A 23231-nucleotide genomic window follows, 5' to 3' on the forward strand; every position below is an offset into this window, starting at 1 on the left:
TAAAAAGAGATTTAAAGGTAAAAGTCCTGTTAATAATTGTGCTTCTAAAACCTGAGATGTTAGCCAGAGCATGGTTACTACAAAAGCCTTATTAGATTCACAAGACAACAGGAATGATTAATTCATATCAGATAGTGCTGGCTTCCCAAGGGAACAGGTCCAAGACAGATGATGAGAAGCCTGATGTGGGTGCCTCCGGATGGACTGTAAAGAACAGGAGCTTCCACAGAAGCGGTTTATTGTTTTCTTTCTCTTCCTCTTTCTCTTTTTTTTTTTAGGCTCAGGGTACGTGTACCCAGTCACATGCCATTTTCAGGCTGAGGCTGAAAATGACCAACAGAAAATGCTGGATGAAAGAGCCCTAGTTTCTGGGACTTTGCATGACAAATTTACCCTAAAGAAACCAAGCTGAGGTCATAGAAAAGATCAAAAATGTTGAAAATAAAACCTTAGCTTCTTGTAGTTAAAAGGATTGCATCTTGATGCCACTTAGGACATGATGGATGCTGGCAAATGGGTCCAGTGTAGTGATACAAGAGAAAAGAACGTGCAACTCACACCAAACATCTCTTGGCAAGGTACTTCATATATTTTTAAATTAATATAAGTGCAGTAGCAAGAAGCCTGACTGACAAGAACACAAAACTTGCTGTAAATTACTCATATTTATATTAATTCAGTAGTTATAAGAGTCAATAAGTCACAGCTAAAATCAAGGTTCAGATTCTGCTTCTAGCATACCATCACTACCAGGAAGGGCAGTTTGTAGCAACCTAACAGAAGTGAATGAGTGAATGGAGAAAACTCAAAGCTCTCAAGCTTTGGGAATGCTTTTTTTTTTTTTTTTTTTTTGTGGCTTTGGAGAAGAAGGGAAGGGTTTTATTAAAGAATGTGGCATGTCTGGCCTTCAATAATATTTTAAGTTATTCAGACAAAAAGAAATCCAATCTCCATAAGAAGGGAGAAAAAGCTTTGAATCTAAAGCTTTTAGGTTTTTTACCTTCACATTCGTTCTTTTTGGCAGAATGTGCTTGAATTAACATCCTGTGTACCACAGCCATCTATGTCTTTGGCCTTGCTATACATCCTAAAGCAATTGGTAACCTCTTTGCCTTTCACTTTAGCAGATGTCTGAAAAGAACTGCATGCTATTTTGAATCAGGAAAAGATAATCAGTGTGCACGTTACAGCAACAGGTACATTGATTTATAAGCAAGTATCTACAGTCCTTCCAGGGTTCTTGAGAGCCTGTTTTCTTTTATTCACAGCATTCAGGACCTTCTTTCTTGGCCCCAGCTCTATTTGAATGCTTTGTAGATCTTCATCAGAACATAGCATCAGGGTGTCTAAATCAATTTTTTCCCTCATGAAGACTGGAAGAAACTCATCCAGCATCTGTGATGCCAGAAATACCTCGAGGGGTGTGTTTTCTGCTTCCTCATCATCCCAAATGAGTTCCTCCTCCTGCCAAGGGATATCAGCACTATTTTCAACATCATCTTCCCTGTCATTCTCAGCGTTTTCATTCTGAAAGAGCTCACTGGACATTTTAAAGCTTATGACTTCTTTCTCAGAAGACATGCTTCCAGGATTTACATCTGCAGCCAAATTCCTTCCAAATACAATCTTGCCGAGACCTGGCCTCTGGAAAATAGAGAGCCGACTGTCATCGTCATTCAGTAATTCATCCTCTTCTTTCTCATCGAATAAATGCATCACACTTCTCCTATCTTTGTCATCTGCTTGGCCATTGCTTTGTGTTTCCTGGCTTCTTGTGCTACCAGCTGTCTTTTTTGTCCTCAGTTTGAAGGTATCTTTCAGATTTTTGGAGAAAGGAGTTGTTGTATTTGAAGTGAAGAGACTAGGCATCTTTACCCTCGAGTGTGTCCCTTTGGAAGAGGTTACTGTGCCAACATTTTCTTTCATATAATTCCTGTTCATTTCATGTTGGTGTTTCTCTTGTCGCTTCTCACATTCCTTAATTTGTTTCTCCACATTCCTCTGGGCCTGGGCTTTTTGTTTGGAGACCTTCTTTGGGTTCAGCATGTTCTGCTCCGTGGCAGCTTTGTCCAGGATTCTGACGCATTCATGGCGATCTCTGCTGGCAGCCACCTCAAGAGGTGTGCGGAGGTCATTGTCCAGAGCAAATATATTGGCACCAAAGTTGATCAGAAAAGAAACGCAGTGGATGTGACCATTGCAAGCAGCATGATGGAGAGGAGTGCTCCCCCAGATGTCACATTTGTCTGGATCACCTCTGAGAAGGAAAATAGCACAGAGTGAGCTGGACGTACCCAAGCATAACACTGCAGTGGAACTGAACAAATACTAAATGTTTACCTCAGCTTTGCTGTGAGGAGTACAGCACAAACAAAATGAGTCAGTTTAACTCCATTCTGGAGATCGGTGCTGCACCTACTTACCTCAAGCACTGAGTATGCAGGCAAAAGGCTGCAGCTCTGACTACTCTGCCACAGACTGCTGAAAGCAGGCTTTGACTTATACTCATTGGAACTGGTTGCAAAACTGTTTCAACTGCTCCTGGGCAGAATATTTTAGAGGCTTTTGGGTGACTCTTTCCTTTTGCTTGTCAAACACAAGGACAATATTAGGAGGATTCTTCAGTGATCGCATTGATGCATATGTATTGTGTCCATACAGTCACTTCTTTGGCAGGTAATAGGTAAATGATTAGGAGTAAAGCCCTGATTACACATTTCTCTCCATTGCTGCTGGATTAAGCTGAGACTGATGCTATTGTTTTTCTTCATCACTTTTGTTCTCCTTAAGCTTCTTTTACTCATGGGGTTTGGAAAGCAGAAGCTCATTTGAAAACAAAATACCATGTCTTTTCAATAAAATATAAAGCCAGAGAACTTTTTAACTCTTGCACTGACTTCACATTGAGCTGGTGCTTGCAGACTAGAATTGGCTTGAATCTATTCATTCTTATTTGGTGGGATCAACATCAGCCATGGTTCTGATCAAAACTTGGGTCATCTGTGACCAACAGGTCAGGCAACCACAGTATTCCAAAGCCTTTAATAACCTTGGAAAAATTTACAAAGTCTTGGATATCTGTTCCATGGCAGTTGTACCATGGATGAAATTGTAAATACTATCACAAAATCTCCTTCAGGTGTTGGTCTCTCTCAATGAATATCTCTGTAAGAAAAAACACTAACATATTTGCTGAGGGCCAGTTCTGAGAAATCAGAATTCAACCTAAAATGCTACAGGCAAGTGGGAGACTAGGGGCCATGCAGAATTGAAGCACGCAGCTGCTTGTGTTGAGAAACAAGAGCAAGCCCGAGCAGGCCAGGCTCCGAGAGTGCAGGCATTTCTACAGGGAGGTGGCAGCTGAGCATCAAAGTTTTCCCACTTAGACATGTGGAAACCATGTGTACAAATTTCTGCTTTTGTGGCTGTGCCCTGGGGAACTGCTGTAAAGCGTGCCAGATTCCTTCATTCCCACATTAGCAACTGTCTGCATTATCCTGGCCTTGGAAGGGCTGGGCCATCCATCCTCCCCAAGGCCCCTTCAGAGCTGTTTGAGGTCTGTTTTCCCTCTGGAGCCTGCCAGCCTTTGAGTCTCAAACAATTCACAAACCAGAGTGTCAATTCCCAGCTCAGGGGGACTTTGGACAAAGTTTTACATCTACTTTGGCATCTCTTACTCCTCTTCCACTGCTTTCTCAAGCATGAAGAAGGAAGCTCACACAAAAGAGAGCAGATCTGCTACTTGGTCTTGCCTCCATTCATGTGCCTTCAAAGCAGGCAGAGAAAACGTCTCTTAATGTCTGGGAGACAAACTCTTACAAGATGAAAGGGCTTATTTTTAATAGTGCTACATTTTCCAAGGGCTGAGTGTGTTGCAGGCTTCAGAGTCCTAAAATCTGCAACGACTAGAGAAAAAACATCCTGTATCTCAGTGCCTTTGTCAGGAAACCTTCTTTGCTTCAAGGAAAGGATGGCTTCATTAAAAAAATTAAAATACTTTCTCAGAAGACACTGCCTGACTGCAGAACAGGTTGAACACCTTCCAAAGTTCAGCTTCTGCCAAGAGAACTACTGAGACTACAGCCATACCTCTGACAGCCTCAGCCTACTGATTGTATCAAGAAATCTCGGATTAAAATAGAAGTGAATGTACGTTTGATAATTTTGAGAGCAATGCTATCCCAAAGTTGCCCTCTACCAAAAAAAAAAAAGTGAGTTAAAAATACATTAAGTAACAAATAAATATAAATTTCTTATCTTTGTGTCACCTGCTGTGACTTCTATGAGCATATATAGCAGAAGACATTTTTAACTCACATATTGAAAAGATTACTTAGTTGTTTGTTCATTAGGTAGTCATTCTGTCTTCTAGATGTTCAGAGACCTTTATTGACTCTAGGTATTTCCTTGGAGCTGCCTTAATTATACAAGTTGAAAAACTGCCGGTCTATTTTTGCTTTTCCTTGGGGACGCAGCCATAGCTGTAGAGTCCAAAGGTCTTTTTTATTGTACTATTACAGCCACGCCTGAGCTCAATGAACCTTAAAGCAAGTCTATGACAAACCCCTTTTTATTTTATATTTTCAATTCTGTTTGTTTTTTTTTTTAAGAAAAGAACACTAAATATACCCAAATAGTTATTCAACTTTCCCTCCAATCTTCTTTAAACTATTATGATTGAAAATGCAGGTTGATCTTCATCTCATCCCAGAAAGAATATTTTATGTACTGCATTTTCTTCTATTAAATCTTGCAAGAGAATCACACCTTAAAAGGTAGACTCCAAGCAGAGAAAATACTGAGATGATATGTAGAGGTAATGGCCTTTTCAGTAATACCTTTTAACTTAGTACATTTAAATGACAAAAAGAGAACTATTACTATTAGGAAAAAAAAAACAAAACACAAAAACAGTAGATTTTTTTTTTCTTTTTCTTTTTCAGTTTGCAAGGACCCTACCCAAGTTCTGAAACAGTACTACAATTTTTAGTGTGATGGTAGTTGCTAATACTATAAAAAACAGAGAAATAACAATTTTAGATGTTACTGTCTCAAAACTATCAGTCGTGACTTGCCTCTGGAAAGCATTAAATCTTCTGGTGTCTAATACCTGCACTTTAGGAAGCAAATGAGATAGATTTTTTGCTAAAAATATTTCAGACAAAGCATTTACCTTTAAAGCCAGTTCCAAAGATATATAACCACAAAAGGCTGTCGGCCCACTTCTCCATTAGAGAGAGCTTCACCAACCCCATGTACAGACCCGTTTGCAGGTTCTGGGCCTAAACCCATGTGAATGAGGAGAAACAGTTCTTGCCAATGCATTGAAAGAAATGACCAGGATTTTCAGCTTTTTGGGTCTGGTGTCATGGCAGCATTAGAAATATACACTAATTATAGTTTTGAGCCACAAGTTCGTGAGAAATGGAGGCTGATTCACTCACCCTCTCCGGCATATGACCTCTAGAGCTTCTAGATACCCGTGGTATGCTGCCAGAAGGGTGGGCGTCATCCCGTCTTCATCTGAAGTATTAAGATCTTTTCTAGTGGCTTCTTTCAAAAGGTCCAGATTGCCATCAGCTGCTGCTTTGTGATACCTGCTCGACATTTTCAGTAACTTCTAGCTTCCCGAAGCAGCTCTGTCCAATATCCAGACGGTACAGCTACCCTTCCATTACAGGGATAGTCCATTAATGATTACAAGTTGAGACGTCACCTTGAGGATGAATATGAGGAGGCAAAGTTCACCCTAGCAAACAACTGGAGTTCTGCAATAAGGCAGCGGTGTGGTGAATGCTTTCATTTCCTGAGGGGTGGCTCTGCTGCTTACCTCTCATTGCATATTTGTCTATTTAAACACAGAGGGGATTCATTCATCTTTTCCGTGTCTCAGCTGCTTTTGCCAAACTTATTTATTCTGGGAAAACTGTCTTTGAAAGAAGCTTTACCATTGATGTCAACGTGACCAGATTTCACCCTAAGTAAAAACAAATCCTTGAGTTTTGATAAGCTAAAATATTGTGTAACCTTCACCGGGGAAGCTGTTTGTAACCTATCATTTATTTGGGTTACTGCATTTAAAAACAAGCCTCTCCCCCGCAAAGACAGCCACATCCATGAAGCCGTTTGGTGCACGCAGACGGATGTGTGGGTGGAAGCAGGCCTGTCAGGTGTTCGGCTAAGACTGGCCAGCTGGTCCACAAGGCACAGTAGAGAAAACCAGTCTCCGATCTTAACACACTTGGCAAATGTAAACTCATCTAACTGGTAGTGTAATCTCTATGTTTGGATGCAGGTGAAAAAATCTGAATGATTTCCTCAAGATGGCAGACGGAATTCAAGAAATAGAAATGTGATGGTCCTGAGCCCACTGCCCCACATGCACTGCAGTCCTCACTGTGGAACAGATCGGTCAGTCCCATTTTCACACTTCCTGTCGTAGAAATTATTTACATTGATTTCAGTGGAGTTAAGGGCTATGCCTATGAGTGAAAGCTTGTAGAGGTAGACCACAATTCTAATGTTTAAGTTCAAAAGAATTGCTAAGAGAAAACCACATAAAAAGTCAGCTTTAACACAGTAGCTGAGAAGATATCAGTAGGTAAATAAAATGCCCCGGGCTGTGTGTTATTCTGGTCACGCTGACAACAGCTGCCAGCTCAGTGTTACTTTTTTGTCAAGCTGTTTTCCATGACTAACTGAATTAACCTGTATCTCAGAGAGAGTACTCTCGGCAATTAGCAGTGAGGTTCTGTTGCTTATTATGCCCCTGTTACAGAAGCGGTAGCGATTGCAAACCAGCTCATTGTCTGAAATTGGTGCAATTACTGGTTGGAGAGCCACCTCATTTACTTCCCATAATGCCACCCATGTAACGCACAGCAGACCTCTCCAAATGGGCTTTCTCTCATAATTATTTTCTCTCATAACACTCTCATAATTATTTTTTTTTATTTAATGATTGAAGAGCTCTTCAGGAATAAGCTTGTACCAACATTTTCCTCCACGTAGACAAGAAGAGCCTGTCAGGTCCTGTAACAGGTTTGAATCTCTGAATAAACAAGTCCAGGTAGAGGTAAGCTGAAGCTCTGGTTTTCCTTCATGTGGTCCACAGGCAGGGCCGCCCCAGTGCTGCCCGGCCCCCTGGGGTGGTGAGGAAGGGCTGTGCTTCACCCAGGCCCACCTCTGTCCTGCTGCAGGGGACAGTTACCCTCAGCTCTTGTCAGGTTCCTGGCACTGCTGTTTATACCTTTCTAAGAAAAACTGCAGTGATTTATTCTATTTTCTATTTAACCAGCACTGAGTTAAATTTACAGCTACTAGGAAAAAAAATGAAAAAAAAAAGGTGCAGAACAGGTAATACACACAGTTTTTACATATATTTTAGATTAGCTGTTTCTCAATGCCATTGCATTTTATTTCCTTTACTTAATAAAGGGTATTATAATTTCTTTTACTCTCATGAGTGTAGAATGATCACCCTGGCATGTATTACCTATACCACCAGTGCCTGGTAGCAGAGAGGAGACAGCATTTTTTTCTTGTACGTTGACATCTTGCATTGTCGGTTACATCTGTCAAAGTGAGTCAGTGGTAAAAGAGTCCTTTTTGTTTTCTTTTGATTATTGATTTCTACTATAGAATTATATTCTTTAGCTTTTCTGTTAACTAATTCATCACACAAAATATTGATCTCAAAGGGATTTTTATCATTTAACATCTCAAAATATTTACTTCAGAAGAGAGTTGCTTTATATGACTCTAAGTGGAAAATAATTGTTTTAAGTTTTAATTAGAGGTAAAGCAAAACCCACTTCAATTGGAGAGAGGCTGTAGGACTTTCTCATTATTGATGTCACAAAAGCAGGCATCACAAAAAAAAAAAAAAGACCAAACAAAATCTCCATCTATTTCTAAACTCCTGGTATTTGTTTATTCTTGTCCCATCTAAAAACCTCGACTTAAAATGCAATAAATGATTCAATGTCAAATGAATTAAATTTCTCAGCCTGAATGGAGATGTGTCTTTTGAGAGCAACGCTCAAAATTGAGAACTTTTTAAAGTTTCTAAGTAGTTAGAACGAAGCCTTTCTTTTTGGGTCTGAAAAGAACTTCAAAACCATTCCACTTCCAATTGAAATGTCCTACCAGGCTCAGGAGAAACTCTGTTGTAATGGTACGTGTTGTAAACTAATGAATTGTTTAACTAGCAGTTTTCTTTTGTTATTGGAATTTGCTACATATATGATTATTGTTCTATTTCTTTCAAGGACTATCTCAAAGAAAATATTGCCAGTTAAACAAACTATTTATCTAGTAATACTACAGCATCACTAGTTACGTTGTTCTAGATAATTCAGGGCCCAGTATTACTTGCCTGGGAGAAAAACAGCGAAGTTGTGCCGTCTTTTTTGCATGAGGTATTATCTAGCACAACATTGCCTCATTGCAACTTTTATGGGCAACAAATGCAGGATGGTAAAGGCCATACAAGGGGAGGCAAGTAAGTCTCTACTTGTCTAATGAGATTGCTGGAACTAATGGGCTTGGAGAAGAATGAGGTTGTTCACACAGGGTGACTGTGGCTACACAAATCAGAGATGATAGCAACATCTAAACAACCATAAAAAGGTATTTTTCACTCCTCACACAAGCAAAGCTCCCACTGCTGTGTCCGAGAACACCGTTGCTGTACACGCTGTTTCCACAGAGAGGTTGTGTGTCCCCCCCCGCCAGCGCTGGCTGAGACCCCATCCTGCAGTCATCTTTGCTCAGGTCGTGGGCTCCAGCCCTCGCCGTCTGCCTGCATGCAGCATTTCAGCAGCAAGGCCCCAGTTGATCGGGAAAGATGCATGAACTGGAAAATTTGCAAACCCAGCAAACCAAAGCCCTGTCTCTCTTCACCCTCACACCTCGACACCCACCCACACTGGGCATGTAAAAGCAGACTGGGGGACTTCTGTAGGGCTAGAAGCAGTGATGATGTGTGACAGTGAATTGCTGTCTGAAATGCTGTCCTGCTGCTGCTATGTGACCCAAAGGCAGGCAAAACCCATGGCAATGTGCATCAGGACTGAGATGATCTGTGTTCTCCAGTGCTGGTATGCAATGCCCCAGTGCTCAGCACTGATCTTGAGCAATGCCTTTTTTTTTTTTTTTTTTGCAGAAGTCAGAGACTCAAATAAGTAAACACAGCAGAGGAACTGAAGAGGAGACCTTGCAGGTTTTTTCAGCAGAAAAGTAAGAGAGTCATGGAGATAGTTTTGTGTTCCAGGACATGAATTAGATGTTTAACCACATAACTCAGGCCATAGTTATTTTCACAGGTTCAGCAACTCAGACAGGTGGAGCTGAACTTTTTGAAAGGAGAAATGGCCGTGCTTTCTCTGCGGCTTGTGTTGCACATCCTGGAATTCAGACATGTTAAGTGAAGCAACAACCAATTATCCTAGCACATGCTGATGAATCACATCCTGCAATCTTACAAACTAGAATATTGATGTCAGGAGATGCTAACGTGCACTGCAGGGCAAATCCAGGTGACTATGGCAATCACATTGCTCTAACTGTTAAATGCTGTTTGGTCCACCACTATCTTTCAGCTAACACAAGCCAGAATCTGTTACAAGGCATTTGGGAGCAGGCAAAACCCTCAGTTAATTCTAGCAGGCAACGCCAGCCTGTCCTTCTGCTAACACACCTTGCATTGCGTTGCATTTCTCCCCAGCTAGCGGCAACACTCAGACATGACCTGAGATGGAGCTTCTGCTGGGTAGCCACCAGCCCAGCATCAGCCAGCCTCCAGGAACGTGACCTGCATCTCCCAGCAACTGGATGAAGCTGTGAATCAGGCATGGGGAAACTGAACGGGTTTAATTTTGCATCAGATTTGACTCTGCCTGAAAGTACCTCGCTTGGGTAGTTTTACAAAGGGCATGTACTTGAAACCCTTTTTTCCCCTACCGTGTTAAGTCCAAGCTAAATAAAAATAGATAAATAATGCAACAACCTAGCACACAGCTTCAGAATTTGTTTCGTTAATTTTCACTATAATCATGGCTTTTGAGAGCAGTGATTCTGATTGTAAAATAAATAAATAAAGGCACATGGTATACATTTCGTGAGTCCAGGGGTCTCTGGGAAGTTAATTTCTTGCCAAAGCTTTGCTTCATACTAATCCTATTGATGGCAAAAGCAGAAGTCCAAATTGTTTTTCTGCTACTAACATCAGCTGCTGTTTACTCCAGTGTAGTTGCAGATCCTAGCTTTGAACAATAACAGTCCAGAGCCTCCAGAGATCTTCCAGTCTAAAAATTGATACATGACTTCTCATCTTCCTTAACCTGCCACTCATGTTTTCCTCCTAATTAGATCTACTATCAGCATTGCAGATTTGTCCATGGAGGGGAACAAAATATTTTCAATTACATACAAATCTACCAGTGGAATTCTTTTAAATTATCAGAAAATTGAAGTGGCACAGAAATCTCCTTTTAAAAAAAATTAGTTGACAAAAGATGTATATTTTTCTATGCAACATCTGGCAAGAGAATAAAGGGAGTAAATTTGGGGCAAGAAGAAAATGCCTTAAAATGGTATACAACAATCAGTGCCAAAGCTTTAGCATCACTTTAAGGTCTCCTATGAACCCTCCTCCTCACCTCCTCACCACAAGCAGGCTACGCCTCAACAAGACACAGGTGCAAACTCTCTGTCCTTTACGCAGCAGAAAGGCTGCACCTGTGTGGAGCCTGCACCAGGTCCTATATAACTCTGCCTGGGCAACCCAGAGTAAGCTTGTGGTGGCAGAGAGATGCGGTTGTGTGTGGGGCAGCAGTGCTTCAGCACACCAAGGATGTGGTGAGTGGGGTTTGGGTGTGGGATGGAGGAGCTGGACCCTTTCCTTGACTGCTCTCTGATTTGCTTCTGTTGTGCTTGCAGGTTGCTGCTCCTCCTGTTTGGATTTTTGCTGCCCTTGGCCCCTTGTGCTGGTGACCTGGGGGATCAGGATCTCTTAGGTAATAAGACCTCCCTGGACTGGTAGGGGTTTGGATGGGGTCTCTGTTTGCTTAGAGCTGCTTCTCCCTCTCCTAGTGTGAGAGAGGGCTCTGGGCTGGGGGTGCACCTCCAGGAGGGTGAGGGCAGAGCTGACTGTGGCCTTTGCTTTGCAGAGAGTGTGACCTGTCATACGGACAGGATGGAGGTTGAGTTTTCCAGAGAGCTTGGCAACTCTTCCTGGCAAGTGTGTGCAGTGGGTAGGTATTGCTGCTGGCTTGGTCCTTTCCTCTGTAGCTTGGAAGTAGATGGGTGCCTGCCTGCAGGACTGATCATTTGCCTTCTTCCTAGATGTGAGTGGTGAGGAAATGGTGTCCTGTGACCACACTGTGGATTATGAGAAGCTGTTGCTCAGTGTCCCACTTCTGAACTGCACTAGTCTGGAGGTAAAGGGAGTCTCTGTTCTAGGAGCGTGCTGTTGGTGTTTTCTGGTTGTTTTTTCTTGGTCAGGATTGGATTTAAGAGGGTTTCTAGTACTAATTTGGTTTTTAGTCCTAATTTCATTCAAGAGTGGAAATGCCTGGATGAGTCCAGAAGACTACTGACTTAAGCTGCTAAAATACTGTTGCCTGACTACTTATTCTTCTAGCTGTGCATTAAATGCATTTGGATGCCACCATAAAAGCTGTGGTCTCCTGTAATAGAGTTGAGAGCTAGTTAAAATGATACCATCTAGGGAAATAGATGAGGTCCAAGAATTGCATAGCGCTTTATTCTTACATATGTATACTGATAGATCAAATAATGCAGGTTATCCTCTCTTGGGGTAGAGCAGTAACTGGGAGGCCACCCCAAACTGACCTCAAAGGCAGAAGCTTTACAGCTATCAGTTGCTTCTAGGTATTAGAAATGCCCTCAGACTTCTGTGGGGTTTTGTGGTAGCTATTAATGTGTAGTACTTATTAATGTGCTTTTCAACAGCTGCTACTACAGCCCACTGGTCAGGTAGTCCTTGAAGCTCTCTAGCTTTCTTCTTGATTCCTGTATCTCTTAGAACTTCTTACTCTGCAGCCTAGTCTTGCGCACCCATGATTTTCTGGAGAATCCTTTTTCCATCATAGAACTCCTAAAATAATGGTTGATCTTGTCCTTGCTCTGGTACAAATGCCTGAAATAACTCTAAGTTGGAGCAAGTCATAAAGACTTCTTTTTGTGCTGTGAGCCCTGCTTCTTTCTAATTAAAGTCTCTTGTTGCCTATAGCATGGTCAGCACCAGCTGAGACTGAGGCTGATGGTGAATGACACAATGGGAGAGGAGAAGAACATAACCTACAGCACTCACTGCAATGTTGTCCATGCAGATGAAATCATTGCTCCTTTCTTTGCTGGTGCAACAAACTGTACAAAAGACTTCATGGCAGTAAGTAGAGGAATGGGAGTGCTATAGATCTTTGTGAGGCAGGATGGCTGTCTCTTAGAACTGTGTGGCTGGGATCTGCAGAAAGCTCCAGCCAGCTTCAGGGAGGTCTGTTGGCTGGGTCCACCTTGGCATGACCCACAGCTCTTTGAAGAGCTAGTCAGCAAATTGACAGTAACAATGCACATGGTCTGGCTCCAGCCCTATTGAAGGGGGAACTGGGATGCTAATGCCAGCTTCTGCTTTGGAACCTTGTAGCAGAGATTTCTCTTGAATGGTAAACTCATAACTATTGTCTGCTTGTGTTGTCTAACTCTCATGCTTTTCTTTCTCAGGTTACCTTCCCAAGACTCATTCCAAGCTTCAATGATGAGCATACAGTAGGTGACCCTCTTACAAAAGGGAGGGTGTGGGTATGCCTTGGTTTTGAACCTAAATTGAGCCTAATGCTTTCAGGCTGGAATACTTGCATCTTGTTGGGAAGTCTAATTTGGTGCTATCAGTACAGGTAGCTTGAGTGTAACAGCTGCAGGGTGAGGAACTAATGTTTTGCTGTTGTGTGGTTATCCTTCCCTTCCTAAGGAAAGACTTCCTGCTTTGCAGGTTCCAGCAACTCCAATGACCTGGACTCTGTCAATTGATGATGGAACCAGGGTACACCAGTTGAGCCTTGGGCAAGCCATGCAGCAAGGCTACAACTTTCTAGCTGATGGACACAACCTGATTTTTCAGGTGGCTTTTACTGCTACTGGAGTTGTCTCATACAAGGTAGGTGCACGAAGAGTTAGGACTGGGAACTACTTCTCCTGCTACTTCTGAGTCCGGACACCTTCCTTGTGTTGAAAGCACCTGCAGATGTCAGAGCTTATGTCATCAGATGTTGTATTTAGCTGGTGTGTGTATGAAGCTGTTAGACTTGATATAATTGCCACTGAACTGTCTAGCCCTATAAAATGGGGGAATACAGTGTGCACCTCAGATATGCACAGCTGATAGGTGTCTACATAGTTGGGATTCCAGCTGCAGCCTGTCCCATGAGCATCTGACTAGCAGTGTCATGAGCAGATCCTTTCTGGAAGGGTGGGAAGAAACTGTTCAAGATATGTAAAGCAGCAGCCTTGGATCAGATATGATATACCAACCTGCAGGATTCATCCTATGATGGCTTGAGCTGAGTGCACTGTAATAGAGCTGTATATCTTTTGCAGCATGATGGCAAGGTGCTCTACACTGTGGCACTCAAGCTCACATATGGTCCTCCTGAACGTAGGTTAACTGTGGAGTCAAGAATGCTTTGTGCACCAGGTAATGCATGGAAGAAGCTGGTCCTCCTCTGCCATGAGGAGTAGGTGTTATATCTTAATGAGGCTGTTATTGCAGGTCCAGCAGTCTGTAATGGAACACACATGACTGTTGTCATACCAGCCTTCCCAGGCACCCTTAAGGCTGTGGGTGTAGAGGATAAGACCATCCCAATGGACCAGCTCCAGGAATATGGGATTGCTCTGGACACCAATAGAGGGGTCAAGCTGCATGTTAGCAGGGAAGTCCTGAAGTTCAGGGTGAGTTCAGATTCTGAAGTCCTGGGGGTTGGTGTGGTAACTCAACTCACTTGTGTTGACTGGGAACATGGTCAAAGTTTCTGTGCTAAGCACTGGTCAAGTCAGCTGTGTGCCCTGTGGCTGGCTGAGGGCAATTGTGGTTAAGGCAAATACAAAACTGACCATGGCAGATAGCGATCACTCAAAGGTAACACAGGTTTCATGAAGTATCCTCTCAAAAAGAGCTGGAGGCAGACTTGCTCTAGCTGAGTGAAGAGCAATGTGGCCACAGGGCAAGTAAAATCAACTTTAATATGCATGTGTGTTAAAATGAACACTCCTATTTATACTACAGGAGAGTAATTGTTGTCTTTCAGCTACATGGGGAGAGCTGCCCAGGAGTTCAGTCCTACATGTCTGCCTTGAAACTGGCTTTTCAGTTCCATGGGGAGATAGTGGCAATGGTGATGCATCCAGAGTGCCCCTGTGACCAGCATATACCATTAGGTGAGTGACTGCAGTGGACTCAGCCCAGCCTGCTGCTCAGCTGGTAATACTTGCTCCAGGCTTGTTCTTGAGCTAGGCCTCCACAGGAAGGTACATGTCTAGCTAAAATACACTTGCTCTTGTCAGAGTGAGCCATCCCTGTCTGGGCATGATAACTTCTGTAAATCTCTGTTCCAGCTGCTGTATGCACCCAGGATGGGTACATGGATTTTGAAGTCCTTGCTGACAGTACTGTACCACCACTGGACTTGGATATGCTTAGGCTGAGAGACCCAGCATGCAAGCCAGCCTTTAAGTCCTCTTTGAATGACAGGGTTTGGTTTCATGTCCCACTGAGTGGGTGTGGAACCAGGTATTGGGTAAGCACGTTCCCAGGGCTAATGGGGAAGACTTCATGCAGTGGGAATACCCTCACTAATGCTGTTGTTACTTCTCAGCTTGATGGAGAGAAGATCATTTATGAGAATGAGGTGAGGGCACTATGGGCGGACTTTCCATTGCGCAGGATCTCAAGGGACAGTGAATTCAGGTGTGTCTGGGTGCCTCTTCGGGTGGTAACTAGTTCTGGGTCTAGGTATTTTCTGTATGAATGTGATACTTACTTGCTCCCTCATTCTTACAGGTTAACAGTTCTGTGCTCCTTCAGCAATGGTGATGCATCCCTTTCTGTAAGGGTAGACAACTTTCCTCCCCTGTCTTCTTCAATGAACCAAGGTCCCCTCTCCTTAGTTCTTCTAAGCTACCCAGGTAATGCTGACTCTAGTTCCAGATAGCTGGGGAAAAACTGAACCTTCTGTTGAGAGGGAGGGTATATAGGTGAACTGATGCTTGGACTTCCAGTGACTTTATATGCTTTCTTCCCTCATGCTATTTGAGGTTGAAAATCTATAGCCTTAAATCTATAGCTTAGTATCTGACTCTTGGTCAAAGTGCAGCTGGCAGGCTGGCTGGTCTTTTGAAGAGCTGTAGGCCAGTCTCTTCAGGACCCTGCACATTAACTTATGTATTAAGGTTCTGGTTTGTGCCTTGCAGAGGACTCCTACAGGCAGCCTTACCGTGATGATCAGTACCCAATAGTAAGGTACCTACGGCAGCCCATCTTCCTGGAAGTGCAGGTCCTGAACCGCAATGACCCCAACCTTCATCTTGTATTGGATGACTGTTGGGCAACAGCATCACAAGATCCAAGCTCGCTTCCCCAGTGGAATATTGTTGTTGATGGGTGAGTGCTAGTGCCCTGTTGGCAGTGGGTGGCAAGATTCCCCTGACTCTTCCCTTACCACCACCCACCACCTCTCTCTAGAAACAGAGCCCCAGGTATAAGGGCTTTGCTAGAGGTGCGCTTTCAGGCATCTTGCTGGCACCATGCTGGATATCTTGGAATTTGCAGGAGAATGGCAACATCTCTACACTGAAAGGTAGCCTACTTCTGGAAAAAAGATCTGGCTTATACTGTGCTATTCTGACTTGCTGCTTCTTAACCATTGGCAGATGTGAGTATGACTTGGACAGCTACAAGACTGTGTTTCATCCTGTGGGGCATGGTGTCAGCTACCCTAACTATCGTCAAAGGCTGGAAGTGAAGACTTTTGCCTTCATATCTGGTGACAAATCCCTCCCTGGCCTAGTAAGTGACACTACTTCTGCTTAAAGCAATAAGTAGGACCAGTTATTTCTTTAAGTGATGTATCTTTTTTTTTTTTCAGGTGTACTTCCATTGCAGTGTCCTGATCTGTAACCGTTTCCAACCAGACTCCCCTCTGTGTGTGACAAAGTGTCCTAGACAATCTAGAAGCAAGAGAGGTAATGTCTAAGCAGATGTTAGGCTGCACTGATTCAAGATTAACCTGCTGTACTATGGGGCTCACCTCTGCTATGTTATTGTTGTAGAGAGTGGGATGCCAGGTGTGAACTCTGCTGTGGTGAGCTTGCGGGGTCCTGTTCTCCTTGTGCCAGAAGGATGGTCTGCAACCCAAGGTACTAAGCAAGTGTTATGGTAACATACTGCTTAGTCTGAGGACGCAGCTTTTTACTGTACTTAACTTTCTTTTCCCTTTGTAGGGAACACTCTCAGCAAGGAAGCATGGGCTGGTGTTACAATGACTGCTGTTGCTGCTCTCTGTCTGCTGGCCACAGTGCTGCTATTTTTGGCTGTTCTTAAATGCCTACAGAGAAGAGCATTGATGCTAAATGTAACATGTTAGTGCGATTTTTCCAAATAAACTTGGACTGATGTGATCCTTAACCCTTTCAGGAAAGGCTTTTATCTCTGGATTTTTTTTAGTATATTTCCTTGACAAGACAATGTCTTGCTGAGCAGTGGTACTACTACATTATTTGGTCAGAAATCAAGCTGAAACCAGAACCAAAGCTTCTACGATCCTTCATGTTGAGTAGGCAGTAACCTGTGACTGGCCATATTAAGCTTACTGTCTTTAAAGGTGACATTGAGAATCAAGTGGCTGTAAGAGACAAGTGAGCTCTATTTTTGAGGAGCTAAGGATTGTGTATTGGTAGCTTTTAAGATCAGTATGGTTAATCTTTAACTACCTGTGAATTAACTACCCTTGAATTGTGGGCTTCAGAGATCATAAGCTCTCTGAGGATAAGTGGGCCTGAGTAGTTGTATGCTGAACCCCTAGCTGCTCAGCTCTAGTCTGTAGCTGACCTTTTTTACCCCTGGATTAAAAGCTTTGTGGTGCCTTCCTGGGGTGAGTTGTGGAACAGTTAATAAATGGGAACAGGGTTTTGGGGCTGTCTACCTTAAAATAGGAAAGGTTGTGGGTGTGCTTACCTGCAGAGGGGTTACTGATGGAGGTTTTGGGACTAGTTGGTTTTGTCCACAGGTGGATGAAACTATAGGGCTGCTTCTAGGAATAAGGTGCAGTGGAGCAAACAACCTTAGGTTACACTTGACACAGTGCTCTGATCCCAAGAAGTGCTGCTGCTGAGCACCTCTGCCCACAGTTGCTGTTTCTTGTTTGCGTTGCATCAGACTGCTGTCATTGCTATTGATTATTGATGAGCAGAATACATTTTAGGCTCCAAGTTCAATGGTTCAAACTCATGTTTCTTGAGTCCTTACTAGTGTGTCTTACAGTAACAGTTTATCCTGTGTCACAGAGTAGTAGTCACCCAGGGATAATCAAGTGCTTTGAAAAAAAAAAAAAGCCTTAAAAATAAGGTGCTATCTAACAATCATGAATAGGTTTGTTACTCAATGAACTTTTCCAGTTTCCTGTCACTTTGTAAATGCTTCATACTAATTACAGATTTTCAAGGTATGTGTTTGGTAGGTCCATTTCAGGTTTGCGTTCTTATGGCTCTTCACTTCTCTGTCAAAGTAGAGTTCAGTGCAGCACATAAATTGTCTACTATGTATTCTCTCTATCTTCTGTATACTTATGAAACTGCATACTGCTTTCCTCTTAATCTCTACTTATTAAGAAACTTAGTGTTATCTGTTACCTGTAAACCTGAACTTCCTATTTGTTCTGGAATCTTCTATTGCTGTATTACCTTATCACTGAATTTTACAGCCTATTTCCTTGAAATGCTTATCAAATGCTCTTTTTTTAAAGAAATCCATGTAAAGTAATCTACAGCTGATACTCTGGTGGCTGGCAGTTTCCTGACAGTTCCCTGACCATTTGTTGAGGATAGGGGGAGTATGTAGTGTCAAGGTTGCTGAGAATTAAGGTGGAGGTGTTCCCTTGAAAAGGGTGGGCTGGGGGGAGAAGAATGGAAAAAGCAGCTGTATTTCACTGTAATGCACACATTGAAGTATCTACAGCTGTGTAGAGAGGAGGGAAAGAAAGCGTTTATACTTTTTTTCCTTGGCTGGAAGGTACTCATAAAAAGTACATGGTAGTGAATTATGTTTGCTTTCTGATGTTTTTGTTACATGCAGCTCCTCCTATTCAGTACAGAATTGGAAAAATCAGGTTTCAGTTTAGGTGCCAGGAGAGACTAAAGATCTCCCAAGTCCTCCTTGGGGGTTCCCTGTGCTATTAGTATTCCCTTCCATCAAAAAAGCCATCAAAAAAGCCTTGAATGATATAGGCTACTCGCTTCTATTTCTGAAATATTCCTTTAGAAAGGAACTAATTTCCCTTCACATTTTAATCTAGATAAGGTAAACACTAAACACTACTGCATTGTAGGGAGCCAAGTAGTTTAACAGGGTATTTAACCTGTGGGCAGAGAATGGCAAATACCAATGCTACCTCAGAATTAATGATGCATCCTTTGAAGACTGGTTGTGTCATACTAATTAGATTTTGATGCGGGTCTTGTTATGTTATCTATTCCAACAGTTGATACCCATTCTTATGGAATATGATAATCTGGATAAGCAAGAGACAGTTTTATGATGCTAAATGTGAACTTGCCATACTACTTTCCTCCTGCTGCTGTCATAAATAGTATGAGTATGTGGTTGGTTGCTTAATTTGCATAGTACATTCATTTGCTTTTGATTTATGCTGAAATGTTACTATATTTGTGAAATACTATTTCCTGCTTCTGCTGTCTCGTGAAGGACACGAACTGTCATGAACTACCTTTCCACACTAAACCAATCAGTGATAGTCCTGAAGTACTTGGATTAATAAGGTTCACTTTAAAACTACTGTATTTTCAGTATGAACACTTATATTGTTCATATGTTTTGTTGCAGAGCGAAAGCACTGATGCTTAACACTACTAGTCACTAAAGAATCACTGCACTTTCAAGTAACATAGGGAGGCTGTGTTTCTTAGTTTTGCTGTCCCATAAATGGACCCTAAAAGTGCTTGTACTAACTCTTCTGGTATGAAAGGTGGTAGCACTTAGAGCGTCAGCAGGATATGAGATATAGTAAATCAGTGCTTTTGGTAAAAGGTCAGCTTATGTTTTTAAAAGTCACTGTACAGTGGTTTGCTTTTAGTATAGGAAATGACAGCACTGCCTGTAAATGTAACAGTCCATTTTCAGTCAGTTGAGGTGGTTTCAGGCATGCAATTAAGCTTGATTTTATATTCTGTACACATGACTTTACACAGTTAAAGAAATGGTGCATGAAAATACAATTGTGTGAAACAAAATAGAGAAGAATTAAAATGCTCTGCACTGTGGGTGTGGTAACTTGAGTTTGACTGTCTTACACCTTGGAGTAAAGGGGGAGAATCATCACCAGAAGTCTAGCTCTGTATTCTGTGGACATGTGGGACATTAGATGAAGTCAGCAGACAACTCTACTAATGCGAACTGTCAAGTCTTCAGTGCAGAAGTAGCATAGGAGTGGGGGACTCACCTGCCGCAGTCTCTTCACAATAAGCATTATTAATGAGTTATTTTGAATACATACAGAGGAATTTTAGGGTATACTTTCCAAATATTTGTGAATTAATTCTGTGAGGGGAGCAGGAAGTTCTGAGAGAAAATAGAAAGGTTAATCACTGTCAATGAAAACATAATGAAACTGTTTCAAATCAGAACCATTTATTTACAAGGTGTATTCACAATCTCTTATCAAGTTGATAAGGGTTAGGTTTGAAATGATTGCATGGGTTGTTTTATAGCAAGCAACCTTACTAAGATTAAGTCCCATTGCATTGGATTTTAGGTGTAACAGAGCATTTATATCAATGATGGAATTCATACTCTTGTTCTTGTACTGAAACTGATAGTCTTACTGCTACATGAAAGTGCAAAGCAGAATCTTTTTTTAGCTACAGTAATGTTACATCCAGTGATAAGTAGATACTTGGAGGTCCATCATCCTAGGAATTACCTTTTTTTTCCCCTTGCAGAGTTGTGCAGGGGGCAGCAGAAACAGCACAGCAGCCCTGCCTCTGGCTTTTAGCTAGCTGTTTCCTAATGCCTCTCTTACATGAATTGTGAAGCAATAGCAACACTCAAGTAGTGTTGTTCCTGGCTGTCTACATTTCTTTTGTAGAAGCTAGTGAAAGTGGTACTTATGGAAGAGGGTTTATGTTGTTAACATAGCACTTATCTGTATGTGCTCTTGGTTTTTCTGAGCCAAACGAGGCTAATGTTCTTAATGTTTCTCCCTCCCTATCTCTGCCCTCATTCTGAAATGTGGGAAAAGATTAGTGCTTGTTTGGGTAGAGAAGCTTTTTCTCTCTGCTAGAATGGAGATCCAAACTCCATCTAGAATAGCTGGGATTTACATAATGTTATGTAAGCTGTTGCATGAATTTTTACCACTTGTCTTTTACAGAACAATATCCCCATAAATTGTTGCTTAAGTAGCTCATGTAATCACCTGGAAGCTCTCGGAGCAAGGACCCTTGAAACACTTCACTTACCTATACCTTTACCTAAAGCTAAAAGCTTTTGCTCTTTGACTTCCTCTATCCTTTGCACTATTTTTAATAGCTGGAGTAGTTATATAAGGAGGTGGAATACAGTGACAGCCCCACAGGTCAACTGAGGGTGGTTCTAGCCTGGTTCCTGTTTCTGGCTAATATCTGCTTGGGGAAAGGCTGTCAGACATGGCATATGAGAGGAGATCTGTCCCTAGTCTCCAAGAGGATTAACTTCATTATTCTTCCAGGGTGGTTCAATTCTGCTGTACTTGTGGACATCAAGAGGGAGTTTTGAAGTCTTAATGAAGTTAACGAATACAGAAGAGCATAGTGCAAATGATGGTGCAGCAAGAGGACAAAAAAATCAAAACTATTGCATGTGGAGACAGCAGATGGAAAGGAGGCATCTGCTACTGGATGTGTAGGCAAGGCTCTGAGTAGCTGGCTGCGAATCTGTTTCAAAGCTGTTGGCTGCAAACCTTCTCAGAAGGGCTTAGGATGTTTGGAATACCCTGGGATATAAGGATGAGGGCTTTGAGAGCAGCTCTCTGAGGTAAGCTTCTTTCTGAAGTGGGGCCCATGAGCCTTTAAGAGGCAGTGCTGCTCAGAAGGCCTGAGTTGGTTATGCTGAGGAACCAGTTGGGCCTGGTACCGCCATGGTGGAAAAAGCACCTGCTCTTTCCCTGCTGGGCTGCCTCTGTTCTGCAGGAAGCCAAGAGAGTTGAAACAAGACTTTAGTACCATCTCCACACCTCCCTTGATCACAACTGGACTTGTATCGCTATCCTTGTGTGGGGTAGTTGCCCCAGTCATGTCCTGCAAGCACCAGGCCATGATAACTGCCCACATCTGTTTCTGGCTTTGAGTCAGTTGGTTGAGAGCTGTCTGTGAGGTGCGTGGAAGTCTTCTTCGGGCTGTCAGTGGAGTGCTGGAAATGCAATTGCAAATGCAATTGCAGGGAGAGCAGAATTTCATTTTAGTGTTGAAGGCAGTAATCAAGATCCACTGAGAGACTAAGCACTGGACTTGTGCTCTGGAGAAGCAAACGAGGACTGGAAGTAAATAAAATCCAGTAATAAAATGATGGGTAGTAAGAATAGAGAGTGCATTTTGCTTTTGGGGGGATAACTGAGTATAACTTAACATTATTCTGCAAAGAACCATGTTAAGCTAAAGTGCCTAAAATTTAGTTTGTGGCAAGACTTGCAAGTGGAGATTGGGGTTAATCTTTTTCGACCCTCAAATATGATCTTCCCAAAAGTGAAAAGGTACAAGCTGTGTAAGTATGTATGTGGAAATCAGCTATGTTCTGGCTATACCTGATCAGTTGCAGCACATTGGATAAACAGCATCATTACTTCCCTCCTGTGAAGTGTTTTCTCCATTTCAATTCATTTTGAGGTCTTAAGCATAGCATGGTAATAAAGTTGTATGTTTCATTTTAGGCAGACTGATGGAAGAAAATAGGAGATAAGGGATTGATTTTCAAGGTGTACTTAAAATTACAATAATTTGGTACGTAATGAAGGCAGAACACTGAAGCCATTAAATAATTGAGGTGGTGACTGTTATAATCAAGTTACATTGATCTGTCGTATTTCCCTCATAACGATTTGCTTGTAGCAGCCACTAACGTCCTAGATTGAAGGAATTACTGTATAGACATTTGGAAAGTAAGATTAGACTCAAACTATATTCTGATGACTGGGGACAGCAGTCTAGTGAAAAGCAGGAAGGATTATATAATGATTAGAATGCTATTTCGAGGCTCATTTTTTCGTTAGCTATAAGGATTTCTAGCACTTAAATGGTTCTTTTTTCAGTACTTCACAGCTCTTAAAAGCAGGTACTGGTCCATTTGCACAAGGGATAATGCATACCATTTACCAGACACTGCAAAACACCTCTTTTCACCTCAGTTCTGCCAGCATACAACCTTGTTGGAGTCTCTTCATTTGCAAACATTGCTATCCTTTTTTTTTTGTAGTCCTGTATATGCACTGGGAATGTGCGTTTGGGTTGTATTACCTACAGCTCTGATGTGCAGTCTTACCCCTGGGCAGTACCACACAGTTGTTAGTATGTCTTTCCATTATTTTGCACACACACCAATCCTGATCTGCTGTAAACTGGTAAAGCTCTATTGTAATTTCCACTTGATCAAATCTGCAGTGGCTGTCAATAACAGCAATGTAAAAAAACTGTGCCCATATACTCATATGAAACCTTTGTTCCATCTTTTAGATGGATTTCTCTAAGGTGTTTGTTATATAAACAATACCACAGCACTAGCTTTTTTTTTTTTTTTACAAAGAGGTGTGCTTTCTCTATCTTTTTTTTCTTCCTGCCACTTGAATATTGTTATCAGCTAGAAATTAAAAAAAAAAAAAATCTGGGATAAAACTTTGAAGTATCTGAGAAAAGTGTTACCGTAAATAGAATATCATAAGACAACTTGG

At 42.1% G+C, this 23231-nt stretch overlaps 2 protein-coding genes across 2 annotated transcripts; one reads left to right on the forward strand and one right to left on the reverse strand.

Moving 5' to 3' along the window:
- Window positions 1-1027: 1027 nt before the first annotated feature.
- ANKS4B (ankyrin repeat and sterile alpha motif domain containing 4B) lies at window positions 1028-5608 on the reverse strand. The gene is made up of 2 exons (XM_035548641.1): window positions 5445-5608; window positions 1028-2257 (listed from the first exon to the last, which is right to left on the reverse strand). Exons 1-2 carry the CDS (start codon window positions 5606-5608, stop codon window positions 1207-1209), a joined length of 1215 nt encoding a protein of 404 aa, XP_035404534.1. The 3' UTR covers window positions 1028-1206.
- A 5205-nt stretch (window positions 5609-10813) lies between these two features.
- Window positions 10814-16664, forward strand: ZP2 (zona pellucida glycoprotein 2). Its single transcript, XM_035548977.1, has 18 exons — window positions 10814-10821; window positions 10942-11018; window positions 11172-11255; window positions 11347-11441; window positions 12257-12415; window positions 12748-12792; window positions 13016-13180; window positions 13621-13717; window positions 13793-13974; window positions 14331-14460; window positions 14638-14819; window positions 14898-14989; window positions 15083-15207; window positions 15493-15682; window positions 15952-16087; window positions 16167-16263; window positions 16351-16437; window positions 16522-16664. The coding sequence occupies exons 1-18, from the start codon at window positions 10814-10816 to the stop codon at window positions 16662-16664; spliced, it is 2094 nt and encodes a 697-aa protein (XP_035404870.1).
- Window positions 16665-23231: the final 6567 nt, after the last annotated feature.

This window comes from Cygnus atratus, chromosome 15 (genome assembly GCF_013377495.2).
Source record: "Cygnus atratus isolate AKBS03 ecotype Queensland, Australia chromosome 15, CAtr_DNAZoo_HiC_assembly, whole genome shotgun sequence".
Taxonomy (NCBI): Eukaryota; Metazoa; Chordata; class Aves; order Anseriformes; family Anatidae; genus Cygnus; species Cygnus atratus.

Bases quoted from the DNA above. Each gene is read 5' to 3' on its own strand.
- ZP2 (XM_035548977.1), top strand. The intron at 13,975-14,330 runs GTGAGTTCAGAT...GTTGTCTTTCAG, and splicing joins GGGAAGTCCTGAAGTTCAGG to CTACATGGGGAGAGCTGCCC. The intron at 15,683-15,951 runs GTGAGTGCTAGT...AACCATTGGCAG, and splicing joins TGGAATATTGTTGTTGATGG to ATGTGAGTATGACTTGGACA.
- ANKS4B (XM_035548641.1), bottom strand. From the start codon at position 5,608: ATGTCGAGCAGGTATCACAAAGCAGCAGCTGATGGCAATCTGGACCTT. The intron at 2,258-5,444 runs GTGAGTGAATCA...TTTCCTTCTCAG, and splicing joins GAGGTCATATGCCGGAGAGG to AGGTGATCCAGACAAATGTG.